General features: G+C 40.9%; 1 protein-coding gene across 3 annotated transcripts; it reads left to right on the top strand.

The window, feature by feature from the left end:
* The first annotated feature begins 1,310 nt into the window (after window positions 1–1,310).
* ZNF831 (zinc finger protein 831) lies at window positions 1,311–18,512 on the top strand. Of its 3 annotated transcripts, none has more exons than XM_032127182.1 (6): window positions 1,311–1,570; window positions 9,452–13,700; window positions 14,190–14,332; window positions 16,000–16,169; window positions 16,297–16,448; window positions 16,848–17,310. In XM_032127182.1, the coding sequence occupies exons 2-6, from the start codon at window positions 9,456–9,458 to the stop codon at window positions 16,899–16,901; spliced, it is 4,764 nt and encodes a 1,587-aa protein (XP_031983073.1). In that variant the 5' UTR covers window positions 1,311–1,570; window positions 9,452–9,455; the 3' UTR covers window positions 16,902–17,310. The 3 variants fall into 3 exon arrangements, with proteins under 3 accessions (XP_031983073.1, XP_031983071.1, XP_031983072.1); XM_032127180.1 differs by having other exon boundaries at window positions 1,312–1,570; window positions 16,733–18,512; XM_032127181.1 differs by lacking the exon at window positions 1,311–1,570 and adding an exon at window positions 3,432–5,957 and having other exon boundaries at window positions 16,733–18,512.
* Window positions 18,513–25,436: the final 6,924 nt, after the last annotated feature.

Below are 25,436 nucleotides of genomic sequence, written 5' to 3'. Positions count from 1 at the left end.
CCCAGTCCTGCTGGTTTTATTCACACTGACTTGCGCTGGTTTGACATTCAGCTCTGGCTCCTCAGCCCTGGGACAAGGGGCAGAGGACTGCTGGGGTGCCTGGCTCTGAACAGCAACAGGGGCATCACCCAGTGCCTCCTCTCTTTCCCTGCCCCTTTCTCTGTGCATCCAGCTGCTCTGCTTTTCACTGTCAGCACAACACCAAAGGCAACAGAAATCCTGCTTTATTTGGGGCTCATCTGAATATTTGCAAAGATAGACACCTAAACCCCTGCACTGCAGAGTGCACATGCCTTCTGTCCGAGCACAAGATTTTCAACTTGGCTGTCTCTTCTCAACATACTTGAAGATACACATTTGTCAAGTGCTAGTCCCTTACTACCATGGAGTCATAAGTCATAAAGTCATAAAGATTCCTTGAAGTTTTCAAGTTCCTTTCTAAAACTGTTTTGTCTGTCTTTCACTCTTTGTGGTAAAAAATATGTTTAAGAAGTGTTCTTGCTTGTCTGACAAAACCCTTCCACCTGTCCCTCCCAACAACAGTGTGTTCATAACTGCTTATAATCACTGTCAATTGTGTCAGCACTTTTATATCAGCTGAAATACCATTTTCCTCTCATTCCCCACGATATGACAGGGAACAGCCCCTTTGTCTCACTCCTGTTGGTCTCCAGTAGTTACAACAAATATTCAAGTCTGTTTTCTGCCCAATTTAGATCAGTAAACCTGAGGACTGGACTACTGCTGGACTACTGAACAAAAGTGGGCTGCCAGCATGTCTTGGTTTTTTTGGCTGTGTTTTGCGGAATATTCAAGGGATATTCCTGGGCTCGGATGTCCTGCCTGGCCAGTTGTGGAGTCGCTGCTCTGTCTATTGTACTGTGCTACTTGGTGCTACCAAGATTTAGGCACCTATTTGGCATGTTCTAAAGCAGAAATATAGGTGTCCCCTGAAGACTTTTACTGTGCAAATCTGGATACCCTTCAGGAATACAAGCTCTTGTAGATTAATTAAAAAATACCAGCAAAAATTATAACAAAATATTCACACCATGTAAAATACAAAACCTTCCTAAATACTCAATTTACCTTTTTTTTCTTTTAGAGGCTGAGGAAGAAACTTGACTAGATTACATCTGCTAAGTTAAAACAAAGCAACAAAAAACCCTTAGAAAAAGATAAAAGGAGGAAAGTGATAATTTTCATTGGTGCCTGATGGGGTTGTGTTTTGTTTTTTTTTTAACTGTTTGCAAATCTTCAGTGTAATGGTTTGAAACCCAGTCGTGTCATTTCTTTACGCCCACACACAGAGCTGCAGTAGTGCAGACACTGTAGCAGGCAAACCATATTCCCAGCATCGGCCATTAAAACTCTTCCTACACCAGCGTGGGCTGCCTTCGCCCCCTCCTCTCTCTGCACACACCCCACCACCCACCCTTCACTTTTCAAATGCTTAAAAAAAAAGAAGAAGAGAAAGACACTGAAAAAAGAAAACAGGATGCTTCTTTTGTTTCAACGCTATTCCAGGGACCTGAACCTCTCCACCTGCCTGTGAATTGGCCACCTAAAGGTTAGCAAGTGTTTTGTTATCATTTTCTATGGACAGAGAGAGAATTAAATTCTAGATGGTAAAACAGGAATTTTAAAGTTACAATTTTTATTTTTTCATTGTGATGGTTCTTTCACTTAGCAACGAGAAAGATTTTTTTTCTAAAACACAAAGCATTTCAGTTCTGGCCCCACTTCAGCTTTTCAGAGGGCTTTAATCGGTATTTTTTCATCATTTAGTCCAGCCTCCTAAACTTTAAAAGATGGATTAGGGTTATTATTTTTCTCTTAGAGCAACCTGTTGATTGCAGTCTGCTGGCTGGAGGTTGTTAACTCTTTCCTAACATGGGAAATGCACAGGAGCAAATTTGATGAAAGGATAAAAGAATCAAAATCCTTTGAGGATTTTAAGCACTAAAAATCCGATTTTTTCCTCATTGTGAAGTCACCAAAAGTGTTACAAAACCAACAGATATATTACATATGTTAAATATGTTTCTTTTTAGAGATAATGATGTAAATCTAAACTAGAGACATATATTAAACTAGAAAGCATTTCTTATTGCTGGAGCTGAGAAAAGTAGCAGTGTAAGAAGTAGAATAGGAAATATTCTTGATACAAATTGCATGAAGAGGTCAAAAAGGCCAATACAGTGTTTACTTACACATTAAAATGTATTTTAGGTAACAATATTTTTACTGATTTAAGCCTTTGGAATGTTTTCATTTATGGATATTCAAGAAAAGGAGCATAATAATTATAGAAAACTGCTTAATAATGATCAAACCAGTTGCTGCTATTCTGGAACAAAGGGAAAGGTAAAGCAGATCCTGTTCTTCCTAAAAGATTTTAATACTGTATTCTGGTACAGTATTTACAGAAATAATTGTTAAAAAAAGGCCAACCTAAACAGTTTTGCTGATATTACACAATTGTGGAAGTAAGTGTCAATAATATTTGTCCTTAGGATATGGTACAAGAAAGTTCCCCCAGCAGGTTTTCTAGTGGCTTCGTACTTCAGTAACACATGAAGAAGGGCAAAACTTCAGAACAATGACTTGTACCAAGCAGCAAGATTTCCCAAAGTCAGAATTTGAGACGTTACCGTGGAAAGACTATAAAGGTTTCAGAAGATGATAGAATTAAACATTTTCAGCCTGATTCTGCAGGGAACTGAGGCTCCCAACTTTGTTCTGAAGGTACCGGCAGCGTGCAGGCTGCGGGTGGAACCGGCAGAGCTGTGAGATCAGACACATCCCTTAAGAACAAGGGGAAAGGTGAACTCAGTACTTGTGTTATGAGACATTTCAAGATGCAAAGTCAAACCGAGAAAAGAGCAAAGGCAGAAATAGCTTTTAAGTAAAACAAGATTAACAGTCATTTCTGGGCTAGCCAGGAAATGGGTCTGTTCCATTTTGCTTGTTTGAATTGAGAACTAAAAAACTCCAGACCTGGGGTGTACTCAGAAACATTTTGATTCCATCACAGAAGTGGTGTTTGAAGTACCTGCACAAAACTTATTTCAGACCCTGTGGTTCACTATGACTCTATGATGCTAAGATTGAAGTAGAAGCTTTGTGTGGTCTATCAAGGGAGTTGTGCAGGCTGTCAGTGGTGGATGAGCAACTGGGAATGATAATCCCAGTGTCTGTATCTTCCTCTGACAGCAAGACACTGTGTACCGCCCTCAGCATCCCTGCCCTCAGAGGAAATATTAATAATTAGCAAACCTGTAAGATACTTTCTTTTCATTTAAGTTTGCAAAGTTCTTTAAAACATGTAGTTGTAGGACCTTTGGAATCTCTTTCCTCATCAGCACAGGAAGCATGTTTTTTGCTGCTTTCACTTGCTCACACCCCTGACAAAACTCTGTAGGTGTCTTTGAAGGATGCAGGGTTTTAAACACCTGGGGTGGGACCTTTGTCACAAATACTTGGGACCCGGAAATGTGTACCAATGGTGAGTGACTTTAATGCCTCAAATCCTGATGGGGACATGAATTGAGAGTGGACTGTAGCCCCAGAACTCCCTTCTGTGCAGCACCTGACAGCGGGCTCAGCTTTGTGCGTAAATTGATACTTTGCTGTGCATTGAGACAGCTGAAGTTAGCAGGGTTTCTCTGAGCAGGACAATATTTTAAATTTAAATGAATATAAATAATCTTGCATAGAGATTGCAGCTGAGGAAGCAACACACACAAATAGATTGATTAGAAAGAGAAAACAAAAATCACTTAATTTCAAACAGAACTAATGCAGGATAATACTCTGTAGGTGCTCTGTATTTTATGTACAGGTCAAATTACTTCCAGCCATTACAGCAACCTGTTCATCCATATAAAAGGAAAGAATCACAGGATGCTGTGAGGGCAGTCTGATTCCAGAGTCACTTATTCAAAATTTAGAGATTTTAGATCAAGCCTCAATAGGTTCTGCTAAGCCCTGAAACTTCTGTGATAGTGGCAAATACCCAGACAGCCACTTGCTTTTGCTGTAACTTGCTTTAATTAATTATTGTCTCCTTAAGCCTCTCAAGGCAAACAGTTTGCAGTTTTAGCATTTGGAATTTGATACTGAGTGATCTAAATAATGAATTTTAAATGCTTATATGTGTTTTCAGTTTGTTACTAGTTTGTTAATAGGTCCAGGACACTGCTGCAATCATTACTACTGCTTAAATTAAGTGTCCCTTTTAAGTAAATTCACCTTAACTTAATAATAGTCAGTCTCAAAGTGGAATAAAATATAATGGCCTCCAGAAATGTGATCGAACTGAAGACAAACTAATTTTGACTGGTTATGTAAAATGCCCATAATCATCTGTTTGTATGATTTGATTCATGCCAGTGTTCTATTATAAGATGTGCATCTTTTTTCCCGTTGGTTTGTTGACTGTAGCATGCAGTAATCCTCCAGAAGATCTCACTTAGAGGTGAGAACACATTCCTTTAGGAAAGTATCTCCCAGCAGAGCTGAAACTACTTGGTGCATGTAATTCTCTCCATCTGGACAGACTGAGTCTGTAAAGCAGAAGCATGAGTCACTGAAAAGCGGTTCAGAATGTCAAGTATTTTCTAGATTCACGGATTTGAAGCATCTGCAGTGCCATTACCAATGACTGGGAGCATTTCAGGGTATGGTAGAAACCAGGAGGATTTTAAGCAGTAATACTGGGCCCTGTTAAGAGCTTTCTGCCCCCTAAATAACTACGTGACAGGCAAGAAAGATGGGGAGAACAAGACAGAAATATTTCTCCACCACCAAAATTAGAGGCCTGCTAAATCAGGGCTCCAGAAATAAATGGGAAACAATCCAAACAACAGGCAAAACTCTTCAGGATCAATAAAGCTGTTTGGAATGGAAATCTACTGAGGCCTGTAGCATAGATCTATCACCAGGATTATTAAAAGAAAGAGCTCCCACTGAAGTGGATATTGGACAATTATAATGTTAGTTTCACCACTCCCAACAAGGGACAGGCTGCAGGGTCTGAACTGGGCAGCTGCTCATCACAGGGAAAATAAAAGCTGTATCTTCCAAAATATGCTGTTCCTAAGGAAATTATACAGGCCAGCAATGCCAGTTTTGTTACATTATTGGGAATTCCAGTTTGGGATTCACTCAGTCTACCAGCAGAGGAGGACGCAGCCATCCCAGTCCCCGCTCTAAACAAGTGTTTGCATAAAGAAGAGTGGCCCCCCAGGACCCCTCAGTGCTGCTCACTGTGTCACCTGAGCACTCTTTAGGAAGTCGACCCCCAAATAAAGTTTACTTTTTTAAATGACCCTTTCACTTGACTGTGCCCTATCCTGTTTTCCCTGCAGCTTTCCACAAGTTTATGGAGGTTTGTTGAGCACAACATAAACACTTTTAACATTCCTGAGGCATTTTCCCACCTGGTTACTGCTTTCTCCTGTCCCACAGGGCACCACTAGAAGAAGGTGGTGGACAACACCCACGCTGGATAAGTTTAGCACTTCATATGTGGCAAGTGTCTTCTCTCCACCATTGTTTTCTTTCCCAACATATTTTAAGAGAGCCCTTTACTGTAAAGTTAAAATAAAATTACCTTTAGGAGTATAAATAAAAAACCCTACCATGGTGTCAGTGTATTTCAGGACAAAAGACAGAGCACAAACCCCCCACGTTTCGAAGATTCTGTTTAGAGCTCCCTACATAAATAGTGATAAAGGATACAGAGAAATTGAAATGCCACTTCATTTTCTTCTGTTTCAACTCTTCCTGTTTTCTGAAGGTTGTTACTGTGACACCAATGTAAAAAAAAAAAAAGAAAACCCCAACTTCCTACTTCTAATCTGTTTCAAGTCTTTGTCCTCGTTTCTCTCTGCTTGCATCAAGTGTTGACAGAAATTAGACTTTTATTGCTGAAATGCCTGGCTCAATCAAAGGTACGTGAGGTAAAATTATTTCCAGACTGAAGACTTAATTATTTCCAGACTTCCACTTCTGCTCCCTGGTATTTAAGGTAGGGATCACTAAAAGGCTTTTAAAAAGGTAAAGACTCCTGGTATAATTGAGTCTATTGTGTATGTTCATAACGTTGAAAACCTGTTTCTATGGGGTTACAAAAATAAAGTAACTCTGTCATGTCTCTGGGTTGTACCTGCAGACCAAGGTGGGGGATTGAGCAGTTGAGCTCTGTGTCTGCTTAGAGACTGATTCTTTGCTCAGTGGTGTGTCGAAAAATTATATGTAAGTGCAGAAAATAAGTATTTACATGTTTAGTTATTGATTTAGTTAATAATGGTGGGCAATTAACAGAGCATTTCATGTGCCATGCAGAAGACAAAAATCTTTTGGTTGTGTAGTCCAAAATCATAACAAGTGCTGACAAAATGAAACAATTTTTATAAAATGTATTTGGAATTCAGGAAAAAGTCTATAAAAATTGAACTTATTTGATTTAAAATGAGTTTTTTATATCAACCTCTTGTATTAAAATACTTCATACGTATAAAGTGAGTAAGAGAGTTTCTGCTACAATGATTTCTTATGTGAAACTGCTCCATTTTTCAGTGTTCCACAGACCTGCCTATGGTGTGTACCTGAAGTTAGAATTTCAAACCAGGAACAAAATAGTTGTATTTAACGGAATTTTAGTGACCAGTTTTGATAGCTTAAGAAATCAATTTAGAAAATTTTGGGCTGGCCAAATCCTGCATTATTGGAAAATTTTCCTTATCTAAGTAGGATCAAATTCTTATGCTGGTAGTTCAATGCCACAAGTTAGAAACAGCTGAGAACATTGGGTGGATGCTCAGTAACAGAACCCAGGGGATAATAAACAGAGGAATTTCTACTTTAGGCAAGGACTACCCTGAATTAGCCTTGGGGCAGAATTCATTTGAGATAAGCTATTTTTGTCAACATACAAAGAAACACAGTGGCCTTTTTTTGTATATAAGTAACAGATGTGAAAATTTTGATGGTATTTGCCCCAGTAGAATACAAGTCATGGCAGTTTCACTCAGGAAGTACTTTTTCTTGCTGTGAAAAGCAGCAAACTACCACACCTGATAGAGATGTGTTATTATATTCTTAAAAGTACATTAAGTATCACCATTAGTTTACTTGTTGAGCTTTATTTAAAACTTTCCTTTAAATTTTCTGTCACCACTTAGGTATTTTCTTTGTAGAGCATTACAGAACACTGAAATGAGTCTCAGGCTGTGTTTTGGGCCCCAGAAACTTAACAGCATTAAGTGAAATTACACAGAGCCTCTGGTACTTGGGAACCACAGGATTCCTATGAAAAACATTTGTCTGTGGTGGCCTTGAAGGGCCCATCAGCTCTGCATGGCCAGGAGGAAATCAGAGAGAGAAAGGGTTTGTGACCCTGGAGCAAGCTGGTGGGGGAAATGTAAAATACGTGGAAGTGTATTTGCACACCTCTCTCTGGGGGAGGGGAGCAAAGACACGGTGTCTGATGTGGGACTTGTTAGATCTTATACCTACTGGGTATTTAGGCTTCACTTTTTTTCTTGAAGTCTGTTCTTTGAAGCATATTTTTTTTCCCCAAAACTTTTTTTTTAGTATTTTGGAAAAACTACTGCGTACTTAGTTTGTATCATTGTCTCACATCTTATCCCTTATTTTATGCTGTGTTTAAATTCAAAAGTGACTGAATAGCTTAGGAACCATCTTAAATGGACTTGAAATGTTGATAACATCACTTTGCAAATTAGAGAATTCCACTTTTACTCTGTAGAGGCAACCCCACTGCACAATATGGATAATAACTTAATTTCTTTAACAAGCCATATTCTTTTAACATTCTTTCATCATTATAGTCACTACCTATAATAAAAAGCCACTTAAGTGATTATTCTGCATAGAAATGTCAGAAGTGCATAAGAAAACTCCATGCTTGAAAGCTGAGGTTGATTTATAGCACTCATGAGGAAGAAAAAAAGCAAAATCTAACACTTTGCTGTGCACTGATCAGTACAGTTTACAGGTTGTTTTTTGGGGTGGAACCAGTACAGATTTCAAACCACATTTTGAAGTAATTCTTTTACTGTTTCCCAGTAATGATAACCTATTAAAATGATCCAAGGAAGTTACAGAAATACCACTAGAGATTATGCAGTAAAGCAACAAATTGCAGATTTCAAATTGAGCCACTGATTATGTTATTCCAAATGGTTTTTTTATGGCTGTTTGCACAAGAACAACCCATTATTCATAGCAGCCAGTGGATACAGTAAGCATAACTGAGCAAGAATCAAACAAACACTCACAGATCACCTGATGTTCATCCAAACTGTAATTACAAGGGGTTATGCTCATGCCCCTATCAGCTCTTCCAAAGAAAATTTTCAACTTGCTTATTTTGATAGTTTCCTATCCTTTCCTCCTCCTTTGTTTTTAAGAAAGAAAAAAAGACAATACAAATATTTGCTGAAATAAGAAGTAGTCTGGACCAGCACCTACCCTGCATATATTAGGATAGATTTCAAAAGAACAGGTTCACTTTTTTCAAAAACTGTGTCTTAGAAGATGTTTTCATCTGGCATTGAAAGCATCTAAAAACAAGCAGTACACTATAATATCTCCATTAATTAGACCAAATTAATTTGGGCTACACAAAAGCCAGCTTTAATTTATCACACTATTTTCCTATGATACCATCTTTTCTACTTTGCACATATTTATGCAAATCTGACTTTTAGAACAGGATACGACTTTCATTTTGTTCATGTATTTTCATTTTATACCCCTTGCTGCAATGTGTTTAGCCTTAGCTCCCTTAAACTGGGTAAACACAGATAATATGCAGGCATGTTTAATGTCCTGTGTTTGGAACCAGTTGCCCAAAGAAACTGTGCAGTTTTTATCCCCAGAGATTTTCAAAACCAGACTGGTAACACCCTGACAACCTCATCTGACCTCAGTGCTGACTGTGCTTTGAGCAGGTGTTTGGACTAGAGATGTCCTGAGGTCCCCTCTAACCTCAACTGTTCTGTGTTTTTGTATTAAAAATTACTAATATTAATTAATTTTAAAAACATGATACAAATATATAATGGGAATATGGTTCCGGAAAATTAAAATTGTATTATTCTTGGTGTGCCTAGAGCCTCCATTTGCAAATCTGAAACTCAGATTTGTTTCTAGTGCTTTGGGTACTTACTGTAGGTTGTAAGAGTGGTTTTAAATGTAGTGTTCAGTGTTCTTTACACCGTACTGAACTTTAACTCCTAGATGAGAAATGAAAAATGAATCAATTTAATTGGGAAAGGAAGTAATTATTGTCTGTTTAATGCCTGCATGTAAGATTAGTGATATTCTTAGTTGCTAATTTTACCAGTCCAGCGGTGGGAAGTGTGTATTTTATTTGCTGCCTGCCGACTCCTGCTTGTTTTGTGTCCCCTCCTGGCAGATCCATGAGCACATGGCAGCTGGCCCCTGGGATGGAGGCCCAGAACCCGCCGGCTGTCGCGGCCGCCCCAGCAGATCCCGTCCCGGGCCCTTCCCTGCGGCCCTCGCGGGGCTCCTCAGACCCTGCCCGGGGGCAGGTCCTGCCCCAGCCCCTGTACCTCAAAGCCCTGACGATCCCGCTGCTCCAGCCCGTCCAGCCAGGATGCTTCCAGCCACACGGGCCCTTGGTGACCGGCAGGAGCTGTGTCCACCTCGACGGCGGCAACATTCCCCTCATCTTCAACCCGCTCGTTGCTCCGGAAGGCACGGAGCAGCCTCAGCCGGTTTTCCAGAAACAGCTTGGGCAAAGCCTAACACTGAGCATAGTCAGCACTTTACCAGTTTTATCATCACCAACTTCCTGCGTAAATGCATCTATTGGAAGCCCGGGAAAATCAAAAAAATCTGGGAAATACATCTGCAAACACTGTGGACGAGATTGTTTGAAGCCAAGTGTCCTTGAGAAACACATTCGCTCTCACACAGGAGAGAGGCCCTTTCCATGCACCACTTGTGGCATTGCATTTAAAACTCAGAGCAACTTGTACAAACACAGGAGAACCCAAACACACGTCAACAACGCCAGGCTGCCCTCAGACTCTGACATCACTGGGGGACCAGAGCAAAATGAGAGATCAGCAGAGAGCACCACCTCTCCCCAAGGCAGCAAAGCACTGAGTAGCACCAGTGAAGACCAGGGGATACACATCAAACAACCCAGTTCAGAGACCAGTGCAGCAACAGACACTAAGAAACCTCATGAGCTCTCACTGCTAGCAAAAAGCTCTTCATCAACTGCTTCAGAAAATCAAGAAACAATGAATCAGTCCTTCAGTTCAAAGGTTAATCAGGGGGTTCCTGAAAGAGAACCTCAAAGTTTAGCATCTCCAGGAGCTTTGTCAAATGGTCCATGTCTGAGAAAGAAGATGCAGGATCAAAGAACTCCCACTGCCAATAAGCACATTCAGCTGCAAAGGCAGCAAGCAACCTCGTCAGAGAAGCAGTGGGATTACAAACCCTTGGACTGCAAGCTGAAGAAGTGTGAGAGCACTGACTCGGGGTATCTGTCGCGCTCTGACAGCGCAGAACAGCAGATGACATCATCCAGCCCCTTGCACAGTCTCTACGAGCACAGCACGGAACTGGAAAATGAAACTGCCTTCAGCGGCCCAAGGTGTGCCTCAGGAAGCACTGCAAAGCTGGAGGCAGCTGACAAAGCTACAGCCTCGATGCTAGAGAAAAAGAGACTGGAAGAACACATTTCAAAGCTTATTTCTCACAACAAAAGTGTGGTGGATGATACCCAGTTAGACAATGTCAGGCCCAGAAAAACTGTCCTTTCTAAACAGGGAAGCATTGACCTGCCAATGCCTTACACATACAAAGACTCTTTCCATTTTGATATCAGAACTTGCGATGTAAATAGGAAAAAGAATCTTTCTCTTTGTTCAGCAAAATCTACCTTTGCACCCCTGGAGAAATGCAAGCCAATGTTTTTCCATTCAGTTCCTACCCAGTTCTCCACAACAATCGACACTGTGCCTGTTACTCGGAGCAACTCCTTGCCTGTTGTGGAGGGAGCAAGGATGGTACCTGACAAACCAGGTTGCTCAAAACCACTTTCTCTTACTAAGCAGTCTGCAAACACAGGCACTGCTGGTTTGCTGCCTAGCAACGATTTTGCTGCGAATTCAGTGGATTTCCCTAATAGCCATCCCCGAGCTCTAGTGAGACAAACAGCAGTGGATGATTTGCCCCTAAGTAATGCGGCTGATCACCCTTCTCTGTCAGAGGAGTTGAAAGGGGCTAAAAAGCTTGGGGCCAGAGAAGTAATCAGTGCTAAAAATAAGAAACACAATCAAAGGAAGTTGAAGATGTTCTCTCAAGAAAAATGGCAAATGTATGGAGATGAAACGTTTAAGAAAATCTACCAAAAATTGAAAAGCAGTCAAAATGCCAAGAAAATTAAACAGAGAGAGAATAAGATTACAGGTATTACAAGCTTGATTCCTAATTCAAGGGAATCAGCCAGCAGCACTGAAATTACTGAGGAAAGAGATGGCAGGAGCTCTTCAAGTGACAGTCCTTCCGCCCTTGTGACAGCAGCTTCAACCACAGGTAAATCAGGAACTTGTACTGATGCTAATCATGTTCTGCAGAATGTGTCCTCTGAGGAAACTGCAGACAGAGTGTCCTACCTAATGGAGACATCACATTCCATAACTGCTGAAGCTGTAACCAGCCAAACTTCCCAAGAGCTCCGTGGCAGTGACACAGAGAAATGCACAGCTGGCAGCGGCACGCTGCTGGCTTCAAGCAGTGGTGATCTCAGGCTTCAAAATCCTGAGTGTCAGCTGAGCAGCGATGGAAGGAATGATGACTGCTTGCCAGTACAGAGTAGCAACTGGGAGAAACCAAGCCCTGGGAAAGAATCCAGTGCATTTGACTTAGACTGTAAAAGCACTTCACACAATCTTGGGAACCATCATGGGACTAAGGAAAGTGGCCAGCATGGCCTGACGTCCCCGTGGGTCCATTGCAACAACAGAGAAACAGAAGGGAAATCCCACATTTTGCCATCAGAAAGGAAAAAGCTGAAATTCGAAGTGCAGAAAACACAAAATGTGATTTCAGGGTCCTGCCCTAGTCCCAGTAGAGAAACCACTGCAGCAAGTGAAGCAGAGAGAGTCCGTTGCTCTGGTTCTCAGTGTCCTCCCACAGCTCCAGTGAAATTCTCCAGTAAAGCAGAGGAGCAAAAATCAAGCGCAGGAATTAATGATGTCACTGGAGGTACTGAGAATGTGGAATACAGGAAAACAATCAAACTTCCCACAAAAGCTCTTAATTACAGTGACATTAACCTTCTTTCACATCCTGCAGGTATCTCAAAAGCTTCACTGGCAGGATTTTTAGGATATGAATTAAGGGGAAGTGATTCCAACTCTTTTGCCTTGCACAGTGCAACAGATGGAGATGACAAAACACATCTTGTAAAAACAGGAGCAAAAGTGCCACTTCTCAATGACAATGCTGTGGATGTGTCTCCTAAAAGTCATCATCTGCAACCTGATCATTTAAGTCCAGTCCCACAACAAAATGCCTTCTCTCCAAAATACATCCTTAAATTGCCACAGGACAAGAGAACTTCAGATCTGTCATCTTTGCTTAGACCTGAAGGGGAGATGACAGCTTGCAGACCTCGGACAGATGACTTAACCACCCCACCCTGCTCTTGCAGCAGCACATCCCTCTGTTCTCTTTCCAGTGATGTGGTTTGGTCCCCTTTAAAATCTGAAGTGAGACGAAAGGTTGGCAAAGGAGAAATTCAGTGGAATCTTCACACAAACTGGAAAACTCCAGGATTCTGTTCATCAGTCAACTCAGAAACCACAAATATCATAACCACAACAGAGAACACCTTTCGTAACCAAATCTTCAAGCAGCAGGATATTGCAAAAGAGGATGAGAAAAACAAACACAACAAAAATAAATTAAATTATCAAAGGCAAAGAGAAGAGAAGTGGATGAGTAAAAGTACTTGCTCTACACAGACTCTGCAGAAGAAAATATGCTTTACTTCTGTGTATACAAGTGGCTTTTTCATATCTGCTGACATCAAGGATGAGAGGAAGGCCTTACATCACCTTTGCTCAGAAAGTGACTCTTTGATAAAGACATCAGTTTCTAGCAAGCGTGCAGAGCCAACAATCCTGGGATGGGACAGAGCGGGAAGTCCATGCATCCTTAAGGACATCCCACCACCACTGCAGGATCCACAGCATTCCCAGAGCTCACATGAAAACCCCACTTATTTTTGCCATTCTTTTGGCACTTTCTATTGCCACACTCTCAGCACTCACTGTAAAGAATTGCCAGTGCTGCCCCACAATAACAGGACCTGGTACTCTGGCACTTCTCCAGTACCAGGCTCCAAGAGCACCTTCCCATCCCTCAGTGCTGAGCCCCGGCTGACCTGGTGCTGTTTGAGCAGGAGCTTCCCTCTGCCCTCAGAGCAGAGTGGGAATGCAGCCTCTGCCCATCCCTCCTTGCACACCTGTGACAAGGAACCCAGCAGGGAATGCACCCTGTCAAAATATGACATTTCCATTTTCAAAATGAGAAATATTAGCAAGAATGTGGCATATGGCTTAACAAACACAAGTTTAAAAACGTTGGTTTCATCATTTTCCAAAGGACACCAGATGCAGGAGGTAATATTAATAATCCTATTTGCTTTCTCATGAGGGTGTTACTGGCTGACAGCCCACCCCCACCCTCTTACTAGAAAAATGAAATAATTATCAGAAGTGTATTTATGAACATTTACAGGCATTTGCTAATACAGAATTTAAAATTTATGTTTTTATAAGTCTTATATTAATTTGATACATCAGAAAGATACACTTCTGTGTGAATATGTTTCTTTCATTTGACCATTTCAGAATGCTGATAGTGAGAGGAGTGAATTTCTCTTTCTTAATTTTTTCTACCCTTTATGGGATGTTTTATATTTTTCTCTAATAGCATCTGTATTTAATTGTTTTCATTCTAAATGAATATTTAACTTAGAGTAGAATTTAAATACAGAGTTGTGCTACTTAACTCCTTTGCTGTTCAGTGGTATTTAAAAAGTGCACAGATTTCCAACCTCACAGTCAATGTAATTCACAGATTTCATTTTTTCCCAATATTCTCAACAGTTAAGCTCAGCAGTTCCTGGTGTTTCTTTCAAAAATATTTCAGAGCAAAAGAAGAAAACAGTAGCTTGCAAAAAGGAAAAACTCTCAACAAATAAACTTAAGAGGAGCCACAAACAGAAAAGGATTAAAGTCACCCCTAAATGGTAAGAAGTATGGCTTTCAGGTTCACTGGATATAGATATAATTTTGCTGTAATGGGTATAAAAACTCCACAGAAAATAAAAAGTCATCCCCAAAATTCAACCTTGATAAAATTGGGAGAAAAAAAGATAAATCTCTCAGAAAGAGCTATTCTTATACCACAGCAGTGCCCCAAAGGTAAACTATAAAAATATCAATCTGTTGTTTACTATTAGGAACAGACTTTTCTAAGCAAACCAGACATATCCCATAGAAAGATGATGCCTGGTTGGTTGAGTCTCACTATGATTTAGAAATTGTTCTTATCTGTCAAAATTGTGAGCATTTACTTTTGTTTGAAGGGAACCAAAATGCTTCTGTTTTTAATCCCGTCACAGCTCAGAGCAGTGTGCGAGGCCCTTTGTCCTTGGAAGAGCCATATCCTCAACTGGTATTCACAAGAGAAGGCAGAAGAATAAATATCAAGTTAAACACAAACTAACAGAACCATCTGTAGTTCAAAGGATCATTTGGTTAAATAAAAAAGCAGGAAGAATTTGAGCATAAAACTATCAAGGGCACATTGTCTCAATCAGTACAGCTCCCCCTCCCTGTTCAATGGGAATTCATATCACGTGGAGCACTTGCCCTCTAATCTTTCAGGAGTGTGGGGCAGCAGGATGTCTGATGAATTGCTTCATTAAGAAACACATATTGTGTGCATTCATCCCTCTTACTCTATTTCATCACCAAATCAGACAGAGTGACTCCCTTGAGGACAATCAGTGTCAGTAACTTAATCACCATGTCTAGTTCAGCAAACAGCCCTGCAATTTTGAAGGGCCATAAGAACAGAAACAGAAGACTCAGGTCTGTGTCACCCAGCCTAGTGACATTCTTCTAGGACTTTTTTCTGGTTTGATTTTTGGGTGTTGTTTTGTTTTTGTGGGTTTTTCCTGCTGGGTCTCAGAATTTATTTATATCAGATTTATTTATATCAAATAAGTGCAGGGATTCAATTAAGTACAGTGTCCTGCAAGCTCAGGTTATGCCTATTAGTAGGTAACTGACCCAACTGGTAACCACCAAGTGTAATTTAATTTTCTAATACACCAAACACCTGAACAAGTGCATCCTTTTAGATTTACATCTTGCTCTGTGGATAGTGACAGATTTAGGGGTGGGATCTTCCAATGTACTTTAGTCTCACTCATTCAGAGTTACTGAAAGATGGAGCCAGAGTAGGAAATAAAGCAGAATTTGATTATTCAGTGTGGGTTTTCTAAATAACTGAAATCCTTATGTTGCTCCATAGTGATGATGAATAAGTAGCACTCAAGAAGTGAAAAAGAAAAAAACCCAACAACCACACAGCCTCAGGTGATTCCTGTCTTTGTGAAGTATATTGTTTTAAAATTCCAGATACAGGGAAAAGGATCTGTTATTCCCAAATCCTTTTCTCTTAGAAAATCAAGGATTTACTGAATCCTATGGAGGAAAAAAAAAAAAAAATTGTGGGTCTCTTGCCTAAAATGCTGATTTTTTTTTGAGTTGACATAAACAAACACCTCCCTCACAGTAATAAATTGCTGTTAGACTTTAATGCACCTGATGAGGTGATGTTATTCTCCTCTGGCTGCTTTTACATCTCCCATATTTGTTTATCCCCTCAATGCCCCTGGCACTGCAGGTACAGAGGGAGGCACATCCATGGATTTGCTCAGCTGAAAATGAACCGGCTGAACAAGAGGCCCTCTTTTCCCAACAGAGCTCTGGATGCTTTGAGAAAGGGCTGCTCATCCCAACCCCCCCGATTTAATAAGCATAAGAAGAGCCATCCTCCTCAATCCAAGATGCAAGGTAAGTATTTAGAATATTTGTGTTAAAATTGATGTTATTGCAGTGATATAATGAGAAATGTTGTAAGTTCGAGCATGTGGGGGGAATAAAAATTAAAGTCAAAGTCTCTTCAACCTTTTTTCAATAGAAAATTATCTACACCAGCAAAAAGACATGTCATATTCCACCTCAGACAAACAACTTTGCAAAAGGAAAAAAGAAGCAAAGAATAACTCAGGAATATCTTCCCATACTGAAAACCGAAACCATGTTAAACAAAAAGACAAAATGGATAAAAAAGTAGGTATTGTACCTTAATTCTTGTATTATTTTTTATTGACAGAAAAAAAAAGTCAATGAAAACCCAAATTATATTCAGCTGTTTTAAAGTTGATGTTGAAACTATTTTGTATCACAGATTTTGTTTAAAATGTTGAAAAATGTGTTAAAGGTATTTCTGGGGGTTAAAATAAAATGAAAACTTACTGATGTTAGAATTAGCTAAAATAACAATTAAATTTGCATCAGTTGGATGAAATTGCTCTGGACTGAAAACTTTATGTGTAAATTTTTTCCCCTCCTAGTTCCTACAGGACATTTCTGGGCAAATCAGGGAACACCCAAGAACAAACGCCTCTGTCCAGAACATTACAGCTCCTCTGGGAATAGCTGTGACAGCTCATTCCTTTTCCTCCACAGCTGACATGTCCCTGCAGGAATTCAGCAGCGACGTGGCCATTTGCTGCTGGGTGACACAGCCTCTCGTGCTCCAGCCATCCTTGCCTGGGGAATCCCAGCCAAGCCTTCGGAGTGACCCCGTGGCAGCTTCCTTTGGGTCTTGCTCTCCTGAATTTACAAACACAGGCACAGGTGACCAGCCTGACAGCACAAATCCAGAGGCTGCTGCTCCTCTTTCCTTACATCCAGGAGCAAGCCAGGAAAACAAACTGAGAGTAGAGTCAGAGAGCCAAATATTTGGAATGTCAGACCCGGTGATCCAGGCCTCTAGAAGGGAGAAACCTCCAACTGAAGAAAACACACATTCACCTCCCAAAGAAAACTCACCTCCCAGTTCCCAGCCAGGATGTTCACGTTTGTTTGGATCGCAAGCAGAGTCTTTTCCTGAGTCAGTCACGAGGGCTCAGTTACCCAGCAGAGAACACTCAGAGAGGGCAAATTCATCTCAGCATCTCCTGGACCTGCACGGAAGTGCCGACAAGAGCAGATCCCACCTGCAGCCCAATCCCTATGGAAGGCCACATGGAACAGCTACCGCTACCTTTAAAAAGCCTCCAATTACTCTCAGATCCCCCGAGTTCAAGAGTTTCTCTGCAACACCCCCCAAGACGTATAAAAAGAGAGGTTTAGAGATGATGAGGAAACAAACACGGGTGGAGTATGATGACACGAGCAGTGATGATGAGGACAGGCTGGTTATAGAAATATAGCAACAGGCTGCTGCCAGGGGCTTGTGTGCCAGCCTGTTACAGCAGGAAATGCCAGGGATCTTTGATCCATAATTCTGAAACATCTTAACATCAGCAAAGCCATTCCTCTATGCCAGAGGCAACATCCTCTTTGGAAGGGCCCTTCCTTTCAAGGACTCAACCTTTTTTAAAAATGCTCATTTGAGGCTGGCATCGCACATTTAAATGCAAGAGGTAACCCTGTGTTCCTGTCGGGTTTCCAGCATTGTTAACATTCCTGCCAGTCTCAGAATTCCCACAAGTGCTGGCTGCCAGTGGGTGTGTTACTCCAAGCCTGCAGTGGATTGGGTTACTTCAACAATACAACCGCAGCAACTTCCTCAGTTCCTCAGCTCAGATTTCCTGGAAGGGTACGGATGTGTTCCCTTCTCTATATCCCTCTTTTCTTGTAGTCACTGCCTCCATACTGGGAGTGACACACTGGCATTAAGGGGAAGATCTGTTCCTTAAGTATCTCTAATATTGGAAGAGTCTGGAAAAATGCTGGTCTTTTCCCATGTTGCACAAATGTCAATGCTTCTGTGTGAGAAATGACACAAGCATGCTTTGCTTGTGTTTTGTGCCTTTTATGCCAAGATCTACTCAAATGTTCTTAATTTCTAGGTGGAGAATATGGGTGTTAGTTATCGGTATTTCCTTGTAGTAAAATTTCTGACAAGGATTTTCTCATTATATTTGTCACATTGTGCTCCAACTAATGTAATCTGGAATGTTTCAATTTTTATTGTAGTTTTAACTGCAATGATGCCATTTTTATGGAGGGTAAAGAAGCTATATGGCATAGCTCATTTTCTTTTTTTTAACAACAAGTTTTGTGCTACAAACCTTAAAGTTTACTGGTTTCTATGTGAATAAATAATTAGATATTTCAATTTGACCAAATGTATTCGCTCCACTTGATTAAGCTGATGAACACCGAAAACATTCCACTTCTACATTATAGTCAAATTCTAGACTTACACTTCTTACTGTTCTTGTGTTGTGATTCACACGTAGGGATTAATGGATTAACCTACACAGGACATCTGGAGTTGCTTTTTAGTCATGCACATGTAAAAGATTAAACAGGTCATACAAAGAAACCTAGTACAAATGATTCTGAGAAAAATAAATGTGCACGTGTAAAAAATGCCCAAACAGCTCAGAGGGTTTTAAACCACATGCCAAGTCCTGTGCAATTCCTGTGTATTTGGATACAAATGTCCTACAAACATTACAAGACTTGAGGTCATAAAAACAGAGCTTCGCATTTATCCTTTATCTTGCTCTGTTCAGTATTTGTGCTTCAAGAAAAACTGCTGGGGTACTGGGGTATTGGGGTGAATTCTAGGTGCAATGAATTTAAATAGTGTGAACTCAAAGACGTACACAAATAAAATTTTGGAAGAAAAAAGAGGAAAGGAAGGGGGATGAGGAGGAACCATCAATACTGACACAATATTGAAACATTCAAAGTTTGGAGCTTTTTTTTTTTTTTTTCCCCTAATGGAATCACTCACAGCTACAGCTGGATTCTGAATTCGCAGAAAAAGCAAAAGAAGAAGAAACACAAAGCTTATAGAGATTCCCAGATCCCAGTGTTCCCAGCAGTGCTGTTGGCCAAGCACCTTTAAAAAGCACAGTATAAAAATCATTGCACCAAACCACACCAGCACCTCCACAGCAAGAATTTTCACTTCTTGCATGTGCAAGAGCTAATTATTATAATACATGGACATGTAAGGACTATTCTATATAAGTTTTTCTGCATAATGTCTGTGGCTAAATGATGCATTTAAAAGTGGAATTTCTAGATCAGTAATTTAGAAATATTCTAATGACAGAAGTGCTGTGCAAAGAAACTTTTATCCTATATTTTACAGTATGAAATATAGAAATTTCTTTTTCATTCTGCATCTGTAGCTGGAAGAAAAATAGGACAAGCTAGCTGAGAAAGTAAATTTTAAACTCCATTTCCAGACAGAAGTAATCCTTGACATTTTACCTCTCTATCCTGTATAACAATTTGACCTAACATTAGTTCTTTAAAAGTGCCTATAGCTCTGTGGTGGCATTTTAACAGGATCACTGCAAAAGGCAGTGACTCCAGCATAAATCCTTTTAGCCGTAACAGCCCTTGGAGGAGTCAGGCCTGAGTTAGGTACACCAGTGTGTGAGCACCGGGAGAAATGGTCTTGGTCTAAATTAGGGAACTCAGGGAATTTGCACATCCAAATCCAGCTAGCTGTATGGAAATCTGTATTCCAGCTTTCCAGAACACACTGTACTCACAAAAAAGACTAACAGGCAAACTCTTCTGTACTTTTTACACGGCACAAGAATCAGCTACTGATGTGTTTAATTCACTCCCAAGTAGCTGAACATAAAAACCACAGGAGGGCAGCAGGCACAGAGGGAAAAATCTGTGTTTCCTTCTCCTCCAAAGCCAGCAGCAGTTCTGATGGATCATCTCTTTGCTATAAGCAAAGCTGAAATTCCTTTGCACAATGAATGCCATCTCATCAACTTTATTCTCCTTCCAGTGAAAGGAAGCAAATTATAAAGGAATGCTGACTAATATAGACTAATAAGGTCTTTACTCAACACCTACATCTACCCAGGCAGATGTAAATTAATGGATGTTTCAGATTTTGCCTCTTTGGATGGGAACACATTATTTCTTATTGTTTCAGAGACTTTTCTAGTAGATCTTATTAATTATTGATTCTTCACTGATCTGCCTATTGGGCAAACTCCAACTCTTACACAAAGGTGGGTGAGAGGGATGTGAACCAACCAGAGCAAGCTTGAGATCCCTGGCAAATACAAAGATATACCTTGAATAAAAGGTCTGGCTTAGAGCTGCTGGAATTGGCTCTGTAGGGGAAACTTCCTGCAGCTCCTCACAGAAGCCACCCCTGCAGCCCCCCACTACCAAAACCTTGCCACACAAACCCAATACAGCATCATGTTATTTAGGGCTGGAACATATTTTCTTTCCAGCCTTATTTTTACTCATAAAATCTTGTTTGCCAACGGCTTCCCCCAAAACACAATTCCTAAAATATTTAGTTCTTCTGTGTATGCCCTGCTGACACACACAGGGAGTGGTATCTAAACACACACCTAAACCTGGCTTTGGATCCTGCCTAGGTTTTATTTGCACAACCAAATTTGTTCCCATTCATCAGTGTTTATATTGTAATAGTTTTCCTGTAGTTAAGTAGCTTTGTTAAACCATTAATTTTACCTTAAGGATCTGTGTGGAATCATGGCCACAGATTAAGACTTCTGGCCTGTATTTTTCCTTTACCATCAGCATTCCACAAGAGTCACATGGATGAAGGGGTCAATAGTGGGGTTTTTTTAGACTTTAAAATACTGTGAGATTTTAACAGCTGATTTAAAGTGTCCTGGTGGAACTGGATAAATGTCACGTAGAAGTACTTAGAGGTTGTGTCTTCCAGGGAACTGTAATGTTACCACAGTTTGGTTATAAGCCATCCTCTTAAGTACTTAAACGTAAAAAAGTGGTTTTCTTTCTCACAGTCGAAGTACCTATTGACTACTCATGACAACTGCCTGATTATGTTCTGCATTTATGTAGTACTTGGGTTTAGAGGAGCTGCAAGAGCCAGTTAAACGAGGGATGGACTCACTTGAACAAATTTGTGGGTGACTTTGCGAATTTGTGGGTGGACTACTTTGCAAAGAGGATCTTGGGCCATGGCCATATAGAGGATTTTAGCTTTAAAACCCCCACTATAAAAGTTTCATTATCGGTCCCTAAAAATTATCAGGGTTCAAAACCCAATGCTAAACAAGGTGATTCTAATAGAGTCAATTCATTAATCTATAATCCGTTTTTTTAAGCATCACAAGGATGGTGCACATGCATCTGTAGCATATTTTTGATTCACTGATTGACAAAACAAGCAATGCTGAGTACAACACCAGGACTATGTTCTTAATCCAACCAGGACTGGAAGTGTTTCAGAGTGAGTTAGTTGGGATATATTAGACACTGATCCTTTTCAAGATTCTATGCCATTAACAAAAGGAGAGACTGGATGAGAGCCATGGGAGCTGTTTCATAACCTCCTGTGGTCTTGTCTTCCAGCTGACTTTGATGGCCACTCAGGTTTTGCTGCTGAGGTCAGACATTCTGGACCAGCACAGACAGTTAAGCCTTGATGGAGTCAGGCTTCAATTACACTTAACCTCTGCAAAGCAAAGCCTCTCACACATTACAGAGGTATTCACAGGGCAAAATTTAGGTCACATCAACAGCCCTCCCCCACTCTTTTTACATTGATCAGTGTTTGTATCTAAAAAGCTATGATTTATTGTTCTGCATTATACATATCACATTCAGATTTTTCTTGAAAACATCCTTATTTCATTGCACATGCCCAAATTAAACATTCTGTCTCAAACACACAGCTGGGAGTATGACAGGATCACTCAGCTGAGCTGCTGTCTTCTGTAAAAAGAGGCCATTACAGAGATTTCCTCTTCTCCATCAAAACGGTTAATACCAAAAAAAAGAAAAGAACCAGATTGATTTCCGTAACATGCTTTGGCAGCAACTGAGGTGAGCAACTAAATGGGGAAAAGGGAGCCAGGGTTGTTCCCACCTGTGTTAGGAAACCACAGTCTGAGAAGAGCAATACTTCACCGGGAAGCCGAGCCAGGACTATAACAGTTACCTCAAATCTCCAAACTTGTACGTACAATGGAATTAGAAGATTGGCAACAAGCAGCAATTCAGAGAGTCTGTGCACATACCATGTTGTGTGTTGGCTGGGAGGAACAGGTAAAATTACACTCCTTAAAAAGTAATTCGACCATTAACTCCACAATGGCTCTTAATGCTCCCGTTGCTCACAGGGAATCATTTGCACTGAGCTCCTCAAACAGAAGACACAAAAAGCCATCACAGCCTCTGCAGCCCACGAGTGCTTGGTATTCCATCTCATCCCACTTATGAAAAAGTTTTGTCTAACTTTGTTGATTCTACTTATGGGTTATGTTAGCTCCAAATGGAGCAAATATTGAAAAGGGAAATCATACAAAGGCCTCAGATCTCAAATCACTGGTTGTCCAGAAGCAAGAAAGTAAATATAACAAAGTAAAGCATAAAAAACCTGCCTCATCCTGCCCAATATTATAAGGTTTAGAGATTATATGAAAAAGGATTCACAAACTTTGATTTAAAAACAAGAACAAAAGCAAAAGGGTCATTATTACATGTTGGATATGAAAAACACCAAACCTTTTTTTTATTTGTACCAGATGTGGATAGGCAGATGTGAACTGTTGGATAATATTCACAGAAGCGGAATTAGGGAAATATCCATAATTAATAGCATGCCTGTGGAAGCATGTTCTGTGCTTCAAAAAGAATTCAGGTGGTATTAGAACTGGAAGAACCTCCTTACCCTGAAGATGTTGACAAATTTGAAGAAATTCCAAGCAGTGAAAAAAATCCTGATTGGAGAAACAGATTATTTGTGCAGAAACATTAAAGGAACCAATCTTCTGCTCTCAATTACACCAATGTGGTCCAGTTAAATTCAGTGGAAATGTACCAATAGAAGCAGGAGAAAAGCTTGACTTAAACATACAGTATGAAGGATTTTCTTAGAAATGCTCAGAGGAAGAATTCCCTTTAGGAAGGAAAGGAATTGGTAAAACATTTTGGGGAAACAGTAGGTCCTGTAAGATTTAAAGTGCAAAGAAGGAAAATAACAGCCGGAGAATGTTCCACTGCAGTAACTCTAAATACCCTCCTCTGGGATATTTAACAGAACACAGCAACTCACTGCACAGAACAATTACACACAGGAGGTCGCCAGAGAAAGCCATCAGGCAGTTCTTCCCCTGGATATCCCTGTCATTCATGGAATCCACACAACGTGTATGTTCATCTTGTCAATGCCTACATCCATTGTTTCTCTTCACCTTAATTCACACAGTAGTGACTAATGCATCATGAAAATTCATCCATGCTGGTTTAGTTACTAAAATGTAATTGCATCACCTCTGTGCTCTATCTACCAGATGTTCCCTTTTGTGTTCATCAACACCCTCACCATACTTGGTTTAATTACAATGACACTGCAAAAAAATGGGGCCAGAAAGAGAGAAATCTTACCCCTTATCCTTGCCTCCTGGACAACAGGATCAAGAGAGGGTTTGTAAGATAGACCTGACAATACATATATAGAATAAGAGAATCACAGGACCCTTAAGGTTGGAAAAGACCTCTAAGATCATCAAGTCCAACCATCAACCCAGCACCACCACCTTGTTCACCACTAAATCATATCCTCAAGTGCCCATATACACACATTTTTTAAACATTTCCAGGGATCAGGACTCCACTACTTTCCTGGGCAGTCTGTTCAACAACTTGTCAAGCCTGACAACCTTTTCAGTGCAGTTTTTTCCTAAGCTCCATCTAAACTTTCCCCTGGTGCAACTTGAGGCCATTTGCTCTCGTGCTGTCATTTGTTACCTGGGAAAAGAGACCAACCCCCAGATCACTGCCCCCTGCTGTCAGGGGGCTGTGGAGAGCCAGAAGGTCCCCACTGAGCCTCCTTTTCTCCAGGCTGAGCCCCTTTCCCAATTCCCTCAGCCGCTCCTGATAGATAAGGTTAACAGTTGCTGGTCACAGTGTGGACTTATTTGTTCTCAGAGTTGGCGTGCTTCTTCTTAAAGTTTCATCATGCAACACCTTCCTTGCAGTGCGTGTTCCCTGGTGTGCTGTTTATCCCGTGGGAACTGGGCTAAGGTTTCCTGTCGCTGTACTTTGTAACGCTGGCCCATGATGTGACAGAAGCGCTGCTCCTGGAGCCCGCACCCGGCCGTGCCGGCAGCCCCGGACAGCGGGAGCCACCTGCGGGAACCCATTAACAATTACAGCTCTAACCTGTCCCCGGAGGCAGCCTGCGGAGGGGACACCTTCCCACACCTTCCCTCCCCTGCTATGTCATTAGTGGCCTTTGAGAATTCTGAAAGTTTTGGATATCCCATGGATGCTAAAACCAGCACAGTCCTATTGCTGGGCAACAGCTCGTGGCTGAATGTGTTCCAGGTCTCGTTTATGGTTAAACAACTATTTAAGAACAGCCAATTGCTGCTGTTCTGGACATGCTGGACCTTTAATATGAACGGGAGTGGTGCCACAAGCAACACTCGTCATGCACCTTCCTCAACCCCTTTGGCAGTGGAGGGCAGGCCACAATTTGCTTTCCCTTGGAGGGGTATGCAGTGCACCTGGAATCGACTGTCCCAGGGGTGGAAACACAGCCTGCCATGGACTTCCTAGAGGGAAGCTCCAGAGCACCTGCAGTACGTTGCTGGCATTCTCTGTAGGGTAACACAGTGTGTCTTAGTCTGCGGCAAGGCACACATCCCACACCAGCTCACTTGAGCCATTCAAATGACTCTGCCACCCACCCTTGAAACTCCCTGATGTTTCTGACTTCAGAAATCAATAGAAATCTTAAGCCAAAACAAAACCAAATCTGGCTTTTAGCATAGCAAAGAATCGATCTAAAATTAAATAGAATTTACTTCGCCTCTCCAAGCTCTGCATGTGACAAATTTCAGAACGAGTTATGAACCATTTAGAAGTCAGTGATCAAAATGCTATTTTGATGGAAAGATTCCAGATTGGTCTGTAGCAACAGTAACTATGTTGCAGTAAGGCCAAATCTAAAAAAACCCCTAAGATATACAAAGGGAAAGAGCCATTTTTTCATGTGTCCTCACATGAATATTCCCCTCCTTGATCACTGCGTGACAATAAGAGAGC

The sequence above is a fragment of the Corvus moneduloides genome, chromosome 17 (genome assembly GCF_009650955.1).
Source record: "Corvus moneduloides isolate bCorMon1 chromosome 17, bCorMon1.pri, whole genome shotgun sequence".
Classification (NCBI taxonomy): Eukaryota; Metazoa; Chordata; class Aves; order Passeriformes; family Corvidae; genus Corvus; species Corvus moneduloides.
This window is presented reverse-complemented; position numbering and strand designations above follow the sequence as displayed.